We start from the raw sequence: 22340 nt of genomic DNA, 5'->3' as shown, positions 1-22340 counted from the left end.
CTCATCCAGGGTCTTTTTCTCCTGTGCTCTCCTTCCACCCTTCCAAGCATGATATTCTCCAGAGACTGGTCCCTCCTGATAGCATGTTGAAAATATGTAAGATAGAGCCTCAAAATCCTTGCCTCCAAGAATAAGCTTGGCTTCACTGTCTCCTAGACAAATCTATTAGTTCTCTTGACAAACCATGCTTGGTATGTTTAGTACTCTTCTCCAGCACTACAACTCAAAGGGATCCATTTATCTTCTATCATCTTTGGTCATTGTCCAGCTCTCTGATGCACAGCAAGTAACTGCAAAGACCATGGCCTGGATCAGGCATGCATTAGTCTCTAGACTGACATTGTTGTTCTTCAACACTCTCGAGAAGTCCCTGGCAGCAGATTTTCCTAATGCAGTTTGTATTTTGATTTCCTGACTGCTGGTGCCAAGAGTGTTGATTGTGGAACCTGAAAAAGCTGAAATTGTTCAGAATCTCAATCTCTTCTCCATCCATCATGATGCTGCTGATTACCCTAGTGGTGAGAATCTGTTTTCTTGGTGGTGATCTTCAATCTATGTTAAAGACTACAGTCCTTGACTCTCGACAGCAAATGCTTCAGGCCCTTCTCAGTTTTGGCAGTCAAATTTGTGTCTTCTTTATAAGGCAGGTTGTTGATAAATCTTTCTCCATTCCTGATGTCACATTCCTCCTCATAAAGTCCAATTTCCTGAATGATATGCTCTGCATACAGATTGAAAAGATCTGGAGGCAGGGCATATCCCTGTCATACTCCTTACCTGACATTGAACTATGCAGTGTTGCCTTGCTCTTTTCTGACCACTCACTGCCTCCTGGTCCAAGTATAGGTTTCACATGAGTGCAATCAGCTACTCTGGGATTCCTGTTCTTCTCAAGGTTAGACACAATTTGTTGTGATCCACATAGTTGCCTTTGCATAATCAATGAAACACAGATAGACATTCTTCTGGTACTCTCTGCTTTCAGCCAAGATCCATCTGACATTAGTAGTGATGTCTTTGGTACCGTGGCCTCTTCAAAACCCAGTTTGTATTTCTGTTTGTTCTCTGTCTATGTACTGTTATGGTCATTTTTGGATGATCTTCAGCAGGATTTTGCTTGCATGTGATATTAGTGGTATTAATAATTTCTGCACTCTGTTGGATGTCTTCTAGTCAGTTGGCCAAGTTGTTATGCTCCAGATTTCTTGGCACATCCAAGGCAGCATCTGTTTGTTGCAATGTCTGACTTAGTATTCCATCCATTTTTGATGGCTTGTTTTTTTGCCAGTTCCTTCAGAACAACTTACACTTCCTCCTTTTTTTTTACAATTGGTTCTTGATCATATATTACTTCATTAAATTCTTCTGTCAGCCAATTCTTTTTGATACAGTGACTCTGTTTACTCCTTCCATCTTCTTTGGATGCTTGCTTGATCATTCAGCATTCTGCCCATAGAGTCCTTAGGTATTGAAACTCGGGGTTTGAATTTGTTCTTCAGTTCCTTCAGCTTAAGAAAAGCCAAGCAAGTTCATTCCTTTTGATTTTCTGACTCCGTCTCTTTGCACATTTTGTTATAATACTTTGCTTTGTTGGGGGACGTCAAAAGACTATAATTCAGGTTGACAGCAAGATACAATCACTTTGTCAGAACTTCTGAAATGTACTTGCAAAAACGTCAGCCTTCAGCCTCATGACTTTAGGTCAGAGTTAGAAAGCTTTCAGTTCTGGCAATTATGAGTTTCCTCCCTGATCTTCCAACAAAGTTGGTCAAAAGCTCCTATCTCTGGCAGCAGTCCAAGGTCAGCCCTATTTCATGTCAGGTCTCTGGTTCTCTGCTGTGGCTGCTGCTGCTCTCTATTTGGTTTGGCTGGTGCAAGAATCTCTGGCCTCAAAGAGATTTTCAAAATCTCTTATGAATATGTTCAATTTTATGGTGAGACTAGCTAGTCCTGCTTAGATAGGCTGATGCATGCTGTTCACACATTTCCACCCGTCCACATGTCAAAGTGAAAGCGAATGGCTAGAAAAGCCATTTCGAGCAGTGAACACTTATCACTGCACAACCCCTGACGTGATTTTGACTGTTAATAGTTAGCTTCTCTGCTCTGATAATCTATTAGTAAGGAACTGCACTGCCAATGTGAAGGCACAGGACTCAAATCCACCTGCTGCTCCATAGTAGAAAGATGGGAGGCACAGTCTCCTCCTCTAGGATTATGCTGCCTCTGAAAATCTACTGGAGAGTCAGCTGTGGATTGGTTTGGACTCAGTGGCACATAACAACAACAACAACAATTGACCCTTTGTGGTCAGTCTGAAAATATGGAATGATTTTCACAGATTTGGCTAATCTGAAAATACTGATTAATGCCAGATGCTTTAAAAGACAGTGGAAGGAAGTCACTGTACCAAAAAAGAATTGGTTGATACTGAACTATTTTAGGAAGTAGAATGTTATCAAGAAAAACTAAAGCTCCAGAGATTGATGGGATATTAATTGTTTCAAAAAGCAGACACAGCCTGGACTTACCAGTCTGTGTCAAGACATTTCGGATACAACTACTTGGCTGGAAAACATCTTGTTCCATTCCATAAAACTCAATCGAACAAGGTGCAGAAATTCAAGTTTTGAACAGTATCACTAAAATCACATGCAAGTAAAATCTTGCTAAAAATTATCAAAAAATAGCTAAAACAGTCCATTGCCAGAACTACCAGAAATTCAGGCTGAATTTAGAAGAGGCATCATGGCGCCCGTGATACAACTGTTGATGTCAGATGAAGATTAGCTGAAAGAAGAGAATACCAGAAGAATGTCAGTTTGTGTTTTGTTGACTATGAAAAGACATTTAACTATGTGGAATGTAATACATTATGACAAATTGAGACAAATGGGAATTTCAGAGCACTTAATTATGCTTATGTGAAACCTATAACTAGACAAAGATACTGTTGTCTGAATAGAGTCAGGGAACATTGCATGGATTAAAATTAAAAAATGTGCACATCAGGGATGTATGCTTTCTCCATACCTCTTCACTCTGTATGCTGAGCAAGTAAATCATGAAGCTGGACTTGATGAAGAAGAGTGTGGCATCATCATCAGAGGAAGACGCATCAACAACCTGTTATGCAGATGATACAACCATGGTTGTTGACATTTAGGAGGACCTAAAATATCTACTGCAGAAGGTCAGGGACTTCAATATGGATTATATATGAACATCAAGAAAACAAAAATCTCCACCACTGCTTTATGATGTTGTTGTTAGGTGATGTTGAGTCAGAACTAACTCATAGCTGACCCTCCAGTTGTTTTTCAGACACAGTAAATCACATGGAAGTGATTGCCCATTTCTCTCCCATGGAGTACCTGGTGGATTTAAACAAAGTGTCTTAGTGTTGGCAGTACAACTCCTTCCATGAAGTCACCAGAACTCTGTGCATCATGATATTGTTGTTGTTAAGTGCCATTGAGTCATAAGCAACTCATAGCGACCCTATGAATGAAAGACCTGAACACTTGTATAACTTTCATTGTTTCTCCAAGTTCATTGGGTTTCCAGAGGCAAATATTTTGGATGTGGATGCCACTTTTGCTTCTAAGCTTGTTTTAATTGGGGAGCTCACCAAACACTGTTCACATGGATAACCGTTATCTCATTTGACACATCGGTGTCACAGTGTTTAGCTTCACAGCAACCACGCGTTACCTCTGTATAGCAAATGAACATACCAGTGCTATACCACTTAGAAGAATGTTTGACCAAAAACAATTAAAACCAGGCCTGAGGACTGCAGATTAAAATCACCCACCTTTGGCTTAGTAGCATCACTAGGCCAACTGTGCTCTCTCTATGTTGTTGTTAAGTGCTGTTGAGTTGTAGATGACTCATAGCGACCCTATGAATGAAAGACCTGAACACTTGTATAACTTTCGTTTCTCCAAGTTCATAGTTAAAGAATAAATTGCCAAAGACTTAATTTTACTTGGAGCCATAATCACCACCCAAGTTAATAGCAGTCATGAAGTCAAAGAATGTGTTAACACTGGAAAAATCTACTACCATGGACATCTCCAAAGTGCTAAAGAGGAAGGATATAAGTTTAAATACTAAGGTGCACCTGCCTTTTACATCTTTCTTATGCATCTGAAAGCTGGCCAATGAATAATGATGATGGAAAAAGAATCTATGCCATTGAATTGTGGTGTTTGGTGAGAAGTGCTGAGTACTCCATGAATTGTCAAAAATGAACAAATCTACTCTGGAAGATGTGCAACCAGCATGTTCCTTAGAGGCAGCGATAGGGTCTAGTCCTTAGAAAAAGACATCATGCTGGGTAAGTTGAGGGTTTTACAAGTAGAAGTCAAACAAGATAGATTGAAACAATGCCTTTCACAATGGACTCGAGCCTGTTGAAGTTTGTGAGTATCGTGCAGGATAGGGCAAGCTCTTGATCTATTGTTCTGAGGGTTTCTCAGTTATCATCATCATTTTGGCACACATAGAATCAGCAACATACAAGATATCAACACTTCTTGTAAATTAAGTTTTTACGTAGGTCAGAGTTGATGTAATGTGAGTGAACTAGGATCTAGTTGCATGGATATTTATTTATAGTTAAATGTGAGTGAACTAGGATCTAGTTGCATGGATATTTATTTATAGTTAGGTTGTTTTGTGTGTTTATGTGTCTAATATAGGGAGCTCCGGTGGCCTAGTGGCAAGAAACTATGCTGCAATCCCAAAAGCACATGGTTGGAATCCACCAGCTATTTCAAGGGAGCAACATGAGCAGTCTCTTCCTGTGCAATTAACTGCCTCTGAAAACCTGCTGGAGGGTTAGATATTGGTCGGTTCTGACTTGATAGTGCACAACAACAGCAGCGTCTCATATGCATTTGTTCCAGTTTTTACCATACAATCTTTCACAGTTACACCGCTAGGGTAGAATGTCTTTTTTATATCCTTTAGCTTGAGAAATGTCAAGTGTGTTCTTCTCTTGTGTTTTTGTAACTGAATCTTCTTGCACATTTCATGTCTTCTTAAACTGCCCTTTGAAATATTCTATTCTGGTCTCTTCCTTCAACATTCCTTCCTGTTGTTTTGGCTTCATTTTGGTCCAACACAAATTTCTGAATGTTTTCTGACGTCCATTTTGGTCTTTTCTTTCTTTCTTTCCTATCTTATTAATTATACCCTTTTGCCTTCTTCATAGATGATGTCCTTGCACCACTCATGTTGTTTCGGTCATTGATGTTTCATGTGCCAAATCTGTATTGTTAAGATGGTTTTTAAATTCAGGTGGGATACACTCAAGGTCATGTTTTGATTCTCGTGGACTTGCTTTAATTTGCTTTACCTTCAGCTTGAACTTGCATCTGTGTAGTTGAGATCTTTTCCAGTCAGTGCTTGGCCTGATTTTGATTTCTGATGCTGAGCTTCTCTACGATCTCTTTCTGCAAATGTAGTCGGTTTGATTCCCGTATACTTCACCAGAAGAAACAATGTGTATAGTCATCATTTATATTTTTTAAACAAGAGTCTTAAATTAATAAATCATTGATTATACAAAATTTTATCATTTGATCCCTTGTCATAATTTGATTATAGTTTTTCCTTTCACTCAACTAAATAGTTATATTTATTAACTTTTAATTGCTTATCCATACTTTTTCATCTTGGTAACCACAAAAAATAATTGTTTACAGGAAAAAGTTTCCTTAGGTTTTTATAATACTGATCTATAGCTGACCTTTTATGACTGACATCACTCAGCATAATTTTCTCGAGAATCATCCGTGTTGTGCAATGTTATATGTGTTATTTATTGTTCTTTAGTGTTGGATAATGTTCAGTATGTGAATGTACTGTAGTTTTTGTAACCATTCACCCATTCAGAGATGTTAGAGGGTTTTTCCCCATCTCTTTGGTACTGTAAATAATACAGTGATAAACATGGATGTAAGCACATATCAGTTTGTGTTCCAGCTCTTACGAAAAAGTAATTTTATAATGGAATACTTTTACCTCTTACACTATGAGCATACTCATCAGCGTTAACTAGTAAAATTTAGAACTATGTATAATTTGAGTGCTTCAGTGTATATTTTAATATGAACTTTATTTGTATCTTTTCTGAATTTTATGTGATGCAAGCCTTCTGTTCAGAAGAGTGTCTTGGAAGATGATCTCCCCTTCTTGGAATTCACTGGCTCTATTGTGTATAGTTATGAAGCCAGTGATTGCTCTTTCCTATCAGAAGATATTTGGTAAGAGATTTGAGTCACCTAATTTTATTTGAATTTGAACCCGTAGAAAAGAATAAGTATTATAATGATTTTGGTTGAGGATCTGTATGGGTTATGTGGTTATTTTTTATTTAAGCCTCTTGTTTAGAGTCAACAAGACCTCCTGAAGGGCCCTTATATTTAAAAGTTTGGCCTGAGAGGTTATATTTTAATCCCTTGTTACTATATTTTAGAGGAACAATCTTCTATGTCATATAACACTCTGATCAATTTGCTGTGCTGAGGTAATCTGGGTTTGCTGTGACACTGAAACTTGTGCCATTGGGGTCTTTAAATGCCATAATGGAACAACTGTGTCTTAGTTGTGCCAAACACCATAATGGCTACACATCATGGGCAGTGTTTGGTGGAATTCCTCGTTTAAGACAGGTTTGGAAGCAGGAGTGGCATCCACTTCCTAAACCACATGCCTCTGGAAACTATGAACTTGGAGAAACCATGATAGTTATAGAAAGACTTAGGCCTTTTTGTTCTTAGAGTCGCTATGAGTTGTACTCGACTCGATGACAATCAACAACAGCAACAACAAGAACAACAACAATGTATAAATATACTGAGTTTTACAGTTGAGATGTGGAAAATAGTTAATTTTCTATATAGCTCATCAGTGATCACTTCTAATTCTGTTTTTTTAAATAAAAATAGCATCACTGAGGTAAATTTGTAATATGCCTGCTTGTACATTAAAAGCTATCCTATTAATTTATTTTTTTAACTTTTAATATGATATTATGTATAGAATTACAGAACAATTTGTCTATTTTACCAGTTTAGGAAGTAATGGAAGAATTATTTAACATTTAAATACACCTTTATGTTTATTGGAATTATCAATATTTTATTTCTAATTATACATTTTAATTCTAGTTCTAATATTGAATAACTTATTATTTTTCTCGGTGTAATTAATTAGCAGTAATTTTTGTAAATATTCTTTAAAAAGAATATTAGAAATGACTATGAGTACTTTTAAAAGTTGTCCTGCTAAATTGACACTCTGAAGCAACAATCTAAGTGATTTGAAGCATTAGCAAAGCAGAAATGAGAATTAATTTATATCTTTTTTGACATTGTACCAGTCCTTTATTTATTGAGGTTTATAATGTTATACATTGGTTTAAAAGAAGCTGAAGTAAATGAAATTCTTTATTAATGGTCTCTTGGCAGTAGAATTTATATGTCTCCATTCCTGTTAATGTCTTACAGTATTAAAAAACTGTGCTCTATGAGCACATCCAGTACTCACCAATATAGGATACAGAACTTGGTCTTTTGCTGATTATTTAGTCTACTCAGCAAAATACCTTGCAGTTCCTTATTTTATGATGAGCCTTTCCTTTAGGGTTGTTGTGCTTCACAATTGACTCGATTTCTGTGCATGTGGGATTTCGATTGTAAATGCTGAAAAGCCTCTGGACACTGTTCAAATCCTAGTCAAAATGTTGATATTTGAACTCACTTAGATGCACCTCAAAGGATGGGCCTAGTAATTGGATTTCAAAAGGTCACAGCCTTTTACCCCTTTACATGGTGGGCTGCCATACATCAGAATGGACTTAATGACACTGATAATGATGTTGAATATCTTTTCATGAATGTGTTTGTCATATGTCTATTTTCTTTAGTGAACTATCTATTTAAGTCCATTTCCAATTTTAAAATATATTTGTCCTGTTGAGAAGATTCACAAATGAAAATATAACAATTCACCAATTTCTACATGTAAAAATTTTTCTTTAATAACATAAACCCACTACCTCTAAGATTCCTATGTAAGCTTTGAGTTGGTGTTGTCAGTTTGATCACACATACATAGTTCTTAAAACTGCAGAATATTCGAAGCAAACATTCTTTAAAGCTAAAGTGTAATGTGGTTTTAAGAAGTCTTCAAGGTATTTGTTTTTTGGTTTAATGTTTAAAGTATATCATGACAATAGTTTCAGGGGCTCGTTTAGCCTCTATATCAGAAAATTTCCATGGCAAATTGAAATTCTGTTCTGCATTTCCTTTCCTTGAACTGGATTCTCCTTTAGAAATATTGATCAAAATGTGCTGTAATGTTATTTAGGCTTCATACATTTGTTCATGGAAGTAATTTGCCACACATTTCATTTCTTCCTCATTTTCTGATTCTTCTTATTCCTCTATTGTATCAGGTGAATGGAGACCAGTTGTGCTTTGAATGGCCACTTTTAAGCTTTCAAGACTTTTATTGTACACAAAACTAGGAGATGGAATCACTAAACACTGAAATGAGGTTAGCTCACTTGAATGATATATGAAACTATGACCCAAATCAAATCCCATGAAGTAGTATAGTCTGTGGACAACTTTGCTGCTAACACAGAGACCATGCTTCTGAGGCTTGAATCTACCAGCCCTGTCAAGGGAGAAAGTTGGCTGACATCTTTTTGGAGGTGTAAGAAGAGTATGCACTATATAGGGTTAATGATAACTGACTTTTACCACTTCCACAAAAAGAGTCTGTCCCCATTAATAACATCAACAATACAAAACCATTTCCTATGAGATCAGACTTGTCCCACACTGCACCTCTTTCTACTTGCCGCAAACCAATATTATTGCTGTTATTTTGTGCTGTCTGGTTGCCTGTGACTCATAATGACCCTGTGTACAACAGCTCTGAAACCTGCCCTGTCCTGAGACAGTCTCACTGATTCTGACATACCAACACCCATTGCCCCAGTTACTATATTAATCCATCTCATCCGGGGTCTTCCTCTCCTGTGCTGTCCTCCACCCTTCCAAGCATGATGTCCTTTTCCAAGGACCGTGGCCATGTGCCCAAACTCTGTGAAATAGAGCTTCAAAATCCTACCCTCCAAGAAGAAACTTGGTTTTACCCAGACAGACCTTTGAGAAGTTCAAACAAAAGGAAATGATGCTGAAGTAAAAGAGCTGAACATATTTCCAAGATCAGCTTGAGAAGACAAAGCGTAGTATTGTAATGGAATGTGCCGAGAACTGTAATTGCAGAATAACAAGGGAAGAACTTACTCTGCATTTCTCAGGCAGAGAGAACAGAAAAACAAATTTAAGCCTTCATTCACAGTATTGAAGGATGCTATTGGCAATATGTTGAATGATCCAGGACACATCAAAAGAAGATGGAGGGAATACACAGACTAACTGAACCAAAAAAAAATTGACTGAAACGGAACAAGTTCAGAACTACCATATAAGCAAGAAACACTAGCAATGAAGGAAGAAATTGAAGCTGCACTGAAGGCAGCAAAAAAATAAGGCCCTAGGAATTGATGTGATATCAATTGACATGCTTCAACTAACAGATGCATCTTTGATGTGCTCATTGGTCTATTTCAGGTAATTTTTAGGACAGATGTCTGGCCTACTGATTGGAAGAGATCCATATTTATTCCCATCCCCAAGAAAAGTAATCTAACAGAAAGTAGAAACTATCAAACAGTATCATTTATATCACATGTAAGCAAAACACTGCTCAAGATCATTCAAAAACAGCTAGAACAGTACATAGATAGGGAACTGCCAGGAGTTCAGGCAGGATTTAGAAAAGGCCCTGGTACCACTGCTGATGTTAGATGGCTATATACCAAAAGAATGTCTGCTTTCTTGACTATGAAAAGACATCTGACTATGTGAATCATAAGTTATAACTAACATTGAGAAGAGTAGGAATCCCAGAACACTTGATTGTGCTCATGTTAAACCTATATTTAGATCAAGAGGCTGTTGTACAGAGCAAGGGAACATTACATGGTTTAAAATTAAAGTGGTACATGAGGGCTGTATTCTATCTCCATATCTATTCAGTCTGTAATGCTGAGCAAATTATTTGAGAATCTGGACTCTGTTAAGAAGGATGTGGCATCAAGATCAAAGGAAGACTCATCAACAACCTGTGTTGTACAGATGCTACAACCTTATTGCTGAAAGCGAGAAGGACTTGAAGCACTTGTTGCAGAAGACTGAAGAATATAGTCTTCAATATGAATTGCATCTCAATATCAAGAAATAAAAAAAATATTGCTACTGGATTAGTAGGCAGCATCATGATCACAATCAGCACCCTTGGTACCAGCAGTCAGAAAATCAGAAAATGTATTGCTCTGGGAAAGTCTGTAGTCAGAGACCTCTCCAAATTATTGAGGAGTATTGATGTCAGTTTGAAGACTAAGGTGGGTGTGATTTAGGCCACGGTCTTTTCAATAACTTGTTATGCAATTTAGAGCTAGGTGATGAATAAGGATGACAGAGGAAGAATTGATGCCTTTGAGCTTTGGTGTTCAGGAACAGTACTGACCACCCCATGGACTGCCAAAAGAACAATTATGTCTTGGAGAAAGTGCAGTTAGAGTGCTTCTTGGAGACAAAGATGATAAAGCTTCGTCTGACATACTTTGGGCATGTTGCTAGGAGAGGCTATTCCTTGGAGAGGGACATCATGCTTCGAACAATGGAGGGTTGACAAAAGAGAAGACTCTCACCATGGTGGATTGGCACAGTGACTGCTGCAGTGAGCTGCAGTGTGTTAGTAGGAAGTTTGAGGATGGCACAGGATATACCAGAGTTTAGATCTGTTAATTGTGTTGCTGTGGGTTGTACGCAACTAGATGGCATTTCACCACCACCACCACTACCACCATCACCACCACCACCACCACCACCACCACCACCACCACTTTTACTGACTTCCACCCTGTGCATGAGGATCCTGGTATTTAGTAAATACTTAAGATCTCTGAACCTCTTTTCCTGCTCCAGAACTCTGCCTCATAACTTTTAGCTGACTTAGCCTTTTTGAGCTTTACTATCTATGTCTTGAACTTAGTGCTGTTCCTTTTGTTTCCTTTTCTTGTTTGCCTGTCTGCGGTGCGCTCTTGACTAAAAGCTGGCATAATCTTAGGGCTCATTTCCTGCATTATCTGCCATCCAGTGTCCATAACCAGTTGTTTCATGTTATTTTGTTTCATTTTTATTTACTTATAATAGGAAGAGTAATCTAGGTCCTATCACACCATCTTGGTCTGAAATAGAATTTCAGTGTTTCTTATTATTTAAATATATTTTAAGATGAAAAAATAGAAATAATAGGTAATAATGTATTATATACATACTACCTAGCTTTATAAAAACTCCTTTTGAAATAACTTAGCTGTTGGGTGTTTAACATTTTCTCTCCTGATTATAACAATAGGCTGGGGCATATCAGAGATGGTGATGGTACAGAATAGGGCAAGATTCAGAACTGTTGTTCATAAAGACTCTTTGAATTATAGTCTGTTCAGTGGCACCTCACAACAACAATAACTACATAATTTTATATCTAGAAATAAATATTTTATTCTACAACTTGAAAAAGTATGCTGTTAAATTACATGATATTCTGCAACTTGTACTTTTCCACATTTTATCTTTTTTATATACCTAGTTCTATTTGTTTTAAGTTTCATAAAATATTGTTTTAATATACTACCAGCTAGTTGAAGAAATTTAGTTTATTTCTAATTTTGCCACGAATAACATGACATAGTGAACATTTTTTGGCATGTTTATGAGCACGTAGAGTTTCAGATATTTATGGAAAAAAAGTATTGAGTCATTCATATTTTTTTCTCAAAAAATTCCATTTTTAATTGATCAGTATATGAGAGATCCTAATTCTTAGCACTTCCTGTTAATTTTCTATCGTTGTTAGCTCTTGATATTAAGATTTCAGTTATTGATAGCAGTACTATTAATATTGATAATTCAACTCTTTGTGCCAGATATTTTAATTTTTCTAGTTTCATATATGTCAAATGGTATAGATTTATTTTAATTTGGATTTTCTTGATTTCTAGTGAGGTTTTTTATCTTCACACATTTATTTGGCTGTTTGGATGAACATGTTTTAATTGACTGTTTATATTTTCACTGCTTTCCTACTGGGTTGTTTGTCTTTATCTTGTTGATTTTTTAAAAAATTTATTAATTTTAATGAACATTTACAGAGATTTTGGATTTCCATTCATTCATTATTGCACTATTTTCTCTACCCCCCCCACTTCATTCCTCTTTTTTTTCCCCTTGAAAGTCTGTTTTAACTGTCCCATTGCCACAGTGCTTGTCAAAACCAGCTCTGATTAATCTCCCTTGTCAGTGTGTTCCTTGCCATTCCCTATGACTCCTCCCTAAGAGAGATTTCACCCTGATTCATAAGGAAAAGGGGATGACATATTCTCTTAGCTACTTCCTGCTGAAAAGGGATGCTGTAGGTCTCAGGGTGAAGATCTTCTCTCACTACTTTAAAGGGCCCCTTTGGCAATAGGAAACATGTAGACCATTGTAGAGATTGATTTTGGAATTTAGATGCACTGGTATCAATTGTGTTTAGCCATACATGTTCATATCCTTGAAGATGTATCATGGAACTTTTGCAGCCTAGAATACACAAACTTAACCAACAAGTTAAAAGTACATGAGTCAAAAATTAAAAGCAATAATATTTCAAGTAGAGGTTCTAACAGTGGCACAAATCAAGTTACAGAGGCAAGGTAGTTCTTAAAATAAAAGGCTTATTGACTAGCACTTTGCCTATTATAGTATAAAGGTTAGAAACCACAAGATATAGAAGCTCAACTATATCATTTATTGTTCTTAAGTCCTGGACCAAATTCCATCTACCACTGGGTTGTTTTACAGCTCGGAAGTCCGCATGCAAGGCAGAGGTGAAGTAAGGAACTGCTTATGAGGTTTTCCATCAATTCCAACAACTAAGAAATAGTGAGAAGAGTTGGGACCTCAGAAGGATTTTAGGACCAAACGATAGGCTCTTGTGTCCAGGAGAAAATGAATATACTTATCAGTAGTGTTAATGCTCACCCACAGCTCTTCTGGGAGGATCTAAATCACTGAAGTGCTATCTTGTTGATTTTTAAGGCTATTCATTGTCTGTTATATATATCATTGACTCTTGCATTAGGCTGGCTTGTCATTTAGCTTTTTGAATGGTATCTTTAGTTATATAGACGTTTAAAAACTTTTAAAGATAGGTTGTTTAGAATTTGTACCCTGAAACATACACCAATTTCTACATGTAACATGTAGTGGCATTTGTATTCTTCAAGTTCTGCAACATTTCTTCCTTTTATGAATTGTACTCAAGTACAACTCATGGCAGATATTCTTTATTAGATAAACTATTGCTAAGAAATTTAAGATGTTAATGCAATTAATTTAAATTACTTTTCTTTCTTTAGCATGAGCCTATCTGATGGAGCTGTGATAGGATTTGACATGGAATGGCCACCAGTTTACAATAAAGGGAAGCTAGGCAAAGTTGCTCTAGTTCAGTTATGTGTGTCAGAGAACAAATGTTACTTATTTCACGTTTCTTCTATGTCAGGTTGGTATCCTTTTCCTTTTATTTTTATGTAATTGATGATTTTATCTATCTGTTTTTCCCCCTTGAATGCAATGCATTTTTTATTCCTGGCACTTTTCTCATTCACTTCTGTTTCCTTAAGTGTTTACATCTGATTCCCTTACATTTTGTTATTTTTAATTTCTACAGTACTCCTCCATAAGGTATGTGAGGCTGATAATATTCCTGTTTTAAAGAGGAGAGAAATCATGTTTTAAGGGATGAATGACAGGGAATGTATTACTAACATTAGTGTAGGAAGCATTCATACTTTGTTGTTTTTTTGCCTTTTATTTACCAGTTAGGGTGTTTCGCTTCAGGTTAGAGAAGAAATACCCAAGATGAATGTGGTTCTTAATGTAATTTAAATGTAAACATGAATTTCAACATAAACTTTTTATTTGTAACAGGTAGAAAATCCATCATTCTTGGTTGAACCTCTTGGAATAACAATAAAATGTTATAGTTTTCCCCCAGGGATTGAAAATGTTACTTGAGAATGAAGCAATTAAAAAGGCAGGTGTCGGAATTGAAGGAGATCAGTGGAAACTTCTACGTGACTTTGACATCAAATTGAAGAGTTTTGTGGAACTGACAGATGTTGCCAATGAAAAGGTAGAAGCAGGCATAATTTTTTCATAGATAACTTTGTTTCTCACAGAATATTCTATTTTCATGTTAGAATTTTTTTAAAAAAACAAAGATATATTATGATTTTGTTCCAAACGAATGTTCTATAATGAAAAGCTTCAGTTCTAATCCATTTTTTTGGCATACAGTTTAAGTGTGCCCCTCTCATTTTTTGGGACTTTTAAACTTTCTTTCATTTGTTTTGAATCGTTTAAGTATTATATTTCAAGTTCATCTTTATAATTCCTATCAATAATAAATGAAATTTTTCTCCTCTATTTACTTGTCTTTAGAGTGAAATGTAGCTCTTATTTAATAATAATCTTAACAGAAGTTTGAGCATCAGTTTCATCAGCCTTATTTCACATATTTTATTAATATGTCCATTAAATTAAATCTCAGGTTTTAGCCAAGTGCTTATTTGGCTGGAAAGTAAAAAGCCTATTAACTATTCAACTTTTTTCTAAGAACACTACTTTTATAGTCCAAGAACTTTAATAGTTATGTTGGGTAAATTCCAGATTTAAATTCTTAAAATATTGACTGTACATAAGATTTTTAGTGGTCTTAATGTATTGTAGAATACCTTTGGGTTAAATTTTGGTTTGACATTTCCAGTTTTATTTGTGACATGAACACAATATAATGGGAACACCAGAAAACAGGAAAAATTAATTTTTTCCATGTTGATTTTTTTCCATTACCTGTAGTTGAAATGTACAGAGACGTGGAGCCTCAATGGTCTGGTTAAACATCTCTTAGGCAAACAGCTTCTAAAAGACAAGTCTATCCGCTGTAGCAATTGGAGTAAGTTTCCTCTCAGCGAGGACCAGAAACTTTACGCAGCCACCGATGCTTATGTACGTACTAAAAGATCTTTAGTCTTAATGATATATTTTAAAAACATTATTGTAAATTCTCTGTGAAAATTTCATTGTGCTAATGGCACAAATTCAACTAAAATATTTTTTATTTGCTTAGGTATTAAAATGCTTACAAAGACATCTAGTTATCAAATCCTCAGTGTTAATTAAAAGTACAAATCAACAAAATTATTCAGGGTTATTTTCATCTTCATGTAGCTGAAATAATATCTGTTTTTATATGTAAGAAAAGTTAACTCTGTGAAAACAAGAGTAGATAATAATAAGTCCAAGCCGAGCAAGCACAAATGACATTAATGATATATTTCATTTGTAAGCAACCTATGAATGAAAAGAATTACAAGACAGTTTCTATATTGAAATTAGCTTCCCTTCCTGTATTTAAAATGTGGTGAAAAATAAGAAAAATTACCTCCAAATTTAGCTTACTATTAGCCAGAAGCATTTTAAATTTAAAATCTTTGAGCAAAATGAAACTTATGTTTATCTTTATATAGAGAGCTTTTGCAGGTTTGAAGGTTTTTTTTTTCATATATATTGTGTAAAATACATATTTTTTTGCAAAATTGATTTCCCCCCTTTAATTCATAAATTTATTTGTAGGTGATTTATTTGTAGGAAAAATAGTGAAGGAGAAGAAGACCCCCAATGAGATAGATTGACATGATGACTTCAGCTCTTGTGTTAGTAATGATGAGAATGGCATAGGATAGGGCAGGGTTCAGGTCAGCTTTTCATTCTTGATGGCACCGAACAACGATAACAGTAACCTTGTTTCACAGTTTGCATCTGTTTTTAGGAATGGAAATTTTTTTGGCTTTTCAACTTAAATAAATTATTTTTGTCAATGTAATAGATGACAATTTTTTTTTCTATTTGGTTTTAAAAATCCCAACATACAATTTATAGCTAATATGAGTTTTGTAACATTTTTCTTAAATGACACATCATTGTCATTTTTATTAAGAGTATCCAGGAGGAGAACTGTTTATATACTAATTTTCTCAGCTTATTTAATAAAGTAGAGGGGGTTGGATACTTATAGTCAAAACTTTTTACTTAATGTTGTCTTGTCTTCCATTGCTGTTGAGTTTGTGTAGTTCAAAATGAACCTATAGATCAGAGCAGAACTGTCCATAGAGTCTCCAAGTTCCCTCGGTGATGCAGTGGTTAAGAGCTCACCTACTTACTGGAAAGTTGAGAGTATGAACTCAGTAGCCACTCTGTAGGGAAAAGATATGCCAGTCTTCTGTAAAAGTGAAACCGTGGAAACGCTGTGAGGCAGTCACACTCTGCCCATTAAAGGTACTATTTATGAGTCAGAATAGACTCAGTGGCAATAGATTTGAGATTTTTAATTTAATCTTTATAGAAGTAGATTGTCACTAATTATATTCTGCGTATAAATTACTTATTTGTATATTATTGATTTAGATAGTGTTTATAATACTGAGTATTAAAAAGCAAATTTTATTTACTTTTGCTTGACTGTTTATGAAGATGTGTGATCTTTGCATAATATGATAGTTGTATTCAGCTTTTTAGATCCTTTGGTAATCATACTTTTATATTTTTCAAAGCCAGAACAGATTTTTGTTTGTTTTCTTCAGCCTTTTTCTTTTTCTGCTGTATAGGCTGGTCTCATAATTTTTCAAAAATTAAAAAATTTGGATGATGCTGTGCAGATGTTTACTTTAAATAAAGGTAAGTTATGATGGTGAGTAGAACATAATTGGAATTTTCCTCTGTTGTGAATTTTATGTCCAAAAAAGATAATATTCACACAGGTGCAGAAGTGTTTCATATTACTGTAACCTTCTTGAGGATTTTGTAGTGTTGATGTCAGTGTGAAATCCATCTGAGGAAAGAGTAAGGCTTTAGTTTTATTGATTGTGGCAAAGCAGGGTTTTCTAACCCCATTTTGGGGCATCACTGATTACTTAGTATGGCAGATGTATGAATATTGGAACAGTACAGAGATTTGCATGGTCCCTGTGCAAGGATGACATGCTAATTCATAAAGCATCCATATTTTTATGCCTGGTTATCTTTATGGTTTACCTTTAGAGGTACACTACGTGAGAGTTCAGTTATTAGGGAATGATTTGCATGCTGCCAGATACTTTCTATCTTAGAAATTATTTTTATCTGTTCCTATTGATACAGCACTTATCTTTGAGACTTCTGCACTTGGTATAACTTATCGCATGCTCTAATGATGGAATCTGTACCACCAGTGGATCAGATGCCAGAAGAGTCATCCATGGTAGAGAGGTTGCAACATAGCTCCTAGATTAAGACAGACTAGGAAAAGGATTGGTCATCCACTTCCAAAACAGTGGGTTTTTAAAAACCTATAAACAGAGGAATGATGGTAGTTACAGTGTTAGATATAGAGGCCTGATAGAAAGTTGTTCAGAAATGAGTCAATGTAGAAATGGCTACAAATAACCATTAATAATTGGATCTTGGAATGTACGAAGTATGAATGTAGGAAAAACGGAAGTTGTAAAAAATGAAGTTGTATGTATGAAGATTAACATTCTAGACATCAGTCAGCTGACATGGACAAGCATGGGCCACTTTGAACGAGACAGTCACATGATCTGCTGTGCTGGGAATGAAAAACTTAGAAAAAATGGTGTTGCATTTATAATTATAAAGGCAATGTCAGGATCCATCTTGAAGTACAATGAGTGTTAGGATACAATCCAAATATGACTATTACTCATATATTTACCACTAGAGCCAACAAGGAGGAGATTGAGAATTTCTACCAACTTGTGATGTCCAATGTTGACCAAACATGCAATTAAGGTACATTCATTAAAAAACAAAAAAAAACCCCCAAAACCTTACCAAACATTCATAATTATAGGTGAATGGAGCACAAAAACAATGTGGAAGGAATGGTAGTCAGAAAGTATGGACTTGGTGACAGAAATGAGGCTGGAGATTGATTGATTGGATTTTGTACTCAATGATTTGTTCATAGCAAATACCTTTTTTTTTTTAAAAAAAACCACAAATGGTAACTTTGCACATGGACCTTACCTGATGGATTGCACAGGAATTAGATTGACTTACTTGTGGAAAGAATCATTTGAGAAATACAATATCTGCCGTCAAACTCACACCAGATCCGATTGTGGAACATCAATTACTCATGTGTAAGTTCAAATTAAAGCTGAAAAAAAATGAAAGTCCAGAGGAACCAAATTATAACCTTCAGTCTATCCCAGTTGATTTAGCAATCATCTTAAAAACAGGTTTGAGGCATTGAACACCAATGAGTGAAGACCAGAGAAACTGTGGGAGGACATCAAAGATATCATCCATGAAGAGAGCAAAAGGTCATTACAAAGAAGGATGAAAAATAAAAAAATAAAAATGGATGTCAGAAGAGACTATGAAAATTGCATTATCACATCAAGAATCCAAAACAAAAACAAGAGTTACTGAAGTAAAAGAGCTGAACAGAAGATTTCTAAAGGCAGCTTGAGAAGATAAAGCAAAATATTATAACGATATTTCTCTGGAGTCAGAGAATAACAAGGGAAGAATTCACTTTGCATTTTACAAGCAGAACTGAAAAACTCAAGCCTCAAATTACAGTACTGACAGGCGCTGGCTGAAAATCGCCTGTGACTTCATCCATAGCCACTGGTGAGAGTCAGCGCCCAGAGCCATCAGGGGCTTTAAGCTCGTTGCCCACTGCTGTGGTGTGGACAGCTGAAACGCAGGCCCCGACAGGCACCTGGTGGGGGGGGGGAACCCAGACTCTACTTCATGCTCTGCTGGAGAAGGAGGGGCAGTCTCCTGTACCAGTCAGATCCAATTTGATGGTACACACACACACACTTTTTCTTCTTCTTTTTTTAAAAAAGACTACTTCAGCCATCGCGGCCCTCTGCCCGGGGCGGGCTGTCGTGGGCCTCTGTCTTGGGTGGGGTGGTCTCGGCCCTCTGCCCGGGGCGAGCCGTCGCGGCCCTCTGCCCGGGGTGGGCTGCCCTCGGCCCTCTGCCCGGGGCGAGCCGTCGTGGCCCTCTGCCCGGGGCGGGCTGCCCTCGGCCCTCTGCCCGGGGCGAGCCGTCGCGGCCCTCTGCCCGGGGCGGGCTGCCCTTGGCCCTCTGCCCAGGGTGAGCCGTCATGGCCTTCTGCCCGGGGCGGGCTGCGCTTGGCCCCCGGCTCGGGGCGAACCGTCGCAGCCCTCAGGAGCAAAAAGGCAAGCAGCTATAACCCAAGACCACCAGTAAGGTGATAAAGCGTCCTCCCTTCCCCCCTTTATATCTACGCCTCTGTTCAGCATGAAGAAGCCAGAGAGTCGGCATCCAATTCCCAAATCAGTAAGACAGTTGGTTTAATTACTATTGGAAAATGCTTGTCATTCCTCTGTAGCATCTGGTCCCCATTGGACCCTCATCATTTCCTTCACCTGCTCCCCCCACCGACCAAACTGCAGCTCTGCAACTGCATCCTGGCCCATCCTCACCCTTCTGCCCCCAACCCTCACCTCCTTGTACCCCCAATATGTTTTTCCCAATAAAAAAAAATATTTAAAAAAATTACAGTACTGAGAGATACTTTGAACAAATTTTGAACGATTGAGGAAACATCAAACGAATATGGAAAGAATACACAGTCACTGTACCAAAAAGGAATTGGTTGACACTGAACAATTTTAAGAAATACCATATAAATAAGAACCAGTTATAATGAAGAAAGAAATTCAAGCTTCACCTAAATAATTTTTTAAAAAGTAAGGCCCCAGGATTCGAATCAGGATACCAATTGTCATGTTTTAGCCCCGGGTGTGTTCACCAGTCTATGCTAGGAAATTTAGAGGACATCTGTGTAGCTGACTGACTGGAAGAGGTCCATATTTCTTCCATTCCCCAAAAGATGACTCAACACAATGTGGAAATCATAGGCAAATATCATTAATACCACAGGCAAATAAATTATTGCTGATGATTATCCAAAAATGGCTAGAACAATAATATATTGACAGGGGACTCCCAAAAGTTCAGGCTAGGTTTAGAAGAGGCTGCAACACCAGAGATATCATGGCTGATATCAAATGGATACTGGTTGAATGCAAAGAATTCCAGAAGAATGGCTATTTGTATTTTACTCTTTATGCAAAGGTATTCAACTGTTTAGAATTAAGGCTAACATTGAGAAGAATGGAAATCCCAGAACATTTATTTGTCCTTATATGGAGTCTTTACCTAGACCAAGAAGTTGTCTGAATGGAGCAGGGGACCACTACGTGGTTTAAAATCAGGAAGGATGTGCATTAGAGTTGTATCCTTTGTCTATACTTACTAAGTTTTATACGCTGAGGTAATAATTCACAAAGCTAGACTCTATGAAGAAGAATATGAAATCAGGATTGAAGGAAGACTCATCAATAATGTGCATAATACAAATGACATAACCTTCCTTGGTGAAAAGTGAGGAGGATGTGAGATATGAAAAACTTGCTGCAGAAAATCAATGCCTTTAGTATGAATTATATCTTAACATCAAGAAAACAGAAATCTTCACTACAGGACTAACAGTCAACATCATGATAGACAAAGAAAGGATTGAAGCTGTCATTAATTTAATCTTGCTTGGATCAATATCAGCAGCCTTCTCAGTAAGCAGTCTGGAAATTGGGAAATATATTGTATTGGGCAAGTCTGCTGTAAGGGACCTTTCCAGAATGCTGAAGTGCAGTGATATCAGTTTGAAGACTAAAACTCACCTAAGATTCAGTCCACAGTCTTCTGTATCACCTACTTTGCTGGAGAGCTGGAGAGCGATAAAGGATGGCAGAAGATGCCCTTGAGATGTGGCTTGGAGAAAAGTACTAATTATTCCATGGACTACCAGATAGGAACAACAGGTCTTGGAAAAAGTGCAGTAAGAGTGCTCTTTGGAAGCAAAGATGGTGAAGCTTTGTCATCTTTCATACTTTGGACATGTCGTTTTCTGGACTTGGAGTTCCAGGAAGAGGAGGAGGTGGAAGAGATGGGCGTGGAGCTTTGGGACATCGAGCTGGTATGGCCAAAGCCAATGTGACAAGGGCCAAGGACATTCGGGCACTGAGGGGCATCATTGATGCCATTATGGAGCTGACAATTTTGCTTTGAGTGGCAAGCCAACCAGTCCTCCCCCTGCTCCCTCTTCCTAGCCCTGCTACTTAATAATTATGTGCACCCCTAAAAATAAAATAAAAATAAAAGGCTATTTGTTGGAGAGGGACGTTATGCTTGGAAAAATGGAGCGTCAGCAAAGAGAGAAAGACCTCCAGTGAGATGGATTGACATGATGGTTTCAGCAATCAATCCATTTGTGTCAGAGTTAAGGAGAATGGTTCAAGATAGGGCTGAATTTGGGTAGACTGTTCATAGGATCACTATGTGTCATATTTGACTTGACAGCACCTAACCACACAACAGCTTTGGAAATGATTTAACTAGTTATCTCTTAGATAGTCAGAAATTGTACAATATTTATAGAAATATTTAAGATCTATGATGTTCCATACATTGTTTTTGTGTGTGTGTGTGTTCTTGTGTTTCTTTTTTTAAATTAATTTTAATGAAAATTTAGACTTAGGGTTTCCAATCATTCATTGTTGTACTTTTTTCCCTGCCTCCCCCCTCCCCCCCCATTTACCCTTCTCCTTGAAAAATAAAAGAAAAACTCTTTCACTGTTATGCAATCCCTCCCCTCAAGGCCACTCCACTGTGCAACCTTCATTTTGAACTCCTGTAATGACAATAATACCTAATCATATATCCCTTTTAAACAGTTCTCTCCCTCATCCATTTCAATGCAGTATGCATCATTCCTCCCCTCCTCTGCCTTCCCTCAATCCTGATAGCAGTTCCATTTTACACCAGTGGCCCTGTGCACTATTTGTCCTTTTGTGACTGAGATATTTCACTCAGAAAAATGTCCTCCAGGGTTATCTATTTTGCCTCATATTTTATGAGTTCCTTGTTTTTCACTGCTGCATAGTAATCCATTGTGTGAATATACCAGAACTTCTCTATTCATTTGTTGATGGGCACTTGGGTTGTTTCCACCTTTTTGCTATTGTGAACAAAGCCC

The 22340-nt window shown here is 37.0% G+C and overlaps 1 protein-coding gene across 1 annotated transcript in view; it reads left to right on the top strand.

The window, feature by feature from the left end:
- The window catches only part of WRN (Werner syndrome, RecQ helicase-like), a 207244-nt gene that overhangs the window by 1968 nt on the left and 182936 nt on the right, over nt 1-22340 (top strand). Inside the window, exons 2-6 of the mRNA XM_006884172.1 lie at nt 6163-6275; nt 13556-13701; nt 14186-14334; nt 15060-15209; nt 16868-16937. Coding sequence (XP_006884234.1) covers nt 6163-6275; nt 13556-13701; nt 14186-14334; nt 15060-15209; nt 16868-16937 — 628 coding nt within the window. The remainder of the gene's footprint in view (nt 1-6162; nt 6276-13555; nt 13702-14185; nt 14335-15059; nt 15210-16867; nt 16938-22340) is intronic.

The sequence above is a fragment of the Elephantulus edwardii genome, unplaced genomic scaffold (genome assembly GCF_000299155.1).
Source record: "Elephantulus edwardii isolate Elephantulus edwardi_28Jun2011 unplaced genomic scaffold, EleEdw1.0 scaffold00031, whole genome shotgun sequence".
In the NCBI taxonomy this organism is placed as follows: domain Eukaryota; kingdom Metazoa; phylum Chordata; class Mammalia; order Macroscelidea; family Macroscelididae; genus Elephantulus; species Elephantulus edwardii.
Note: the sequence above shows the minus strand (reverse complement) of the source record. Positions and strands in the feature narration are given on the sequence as shown.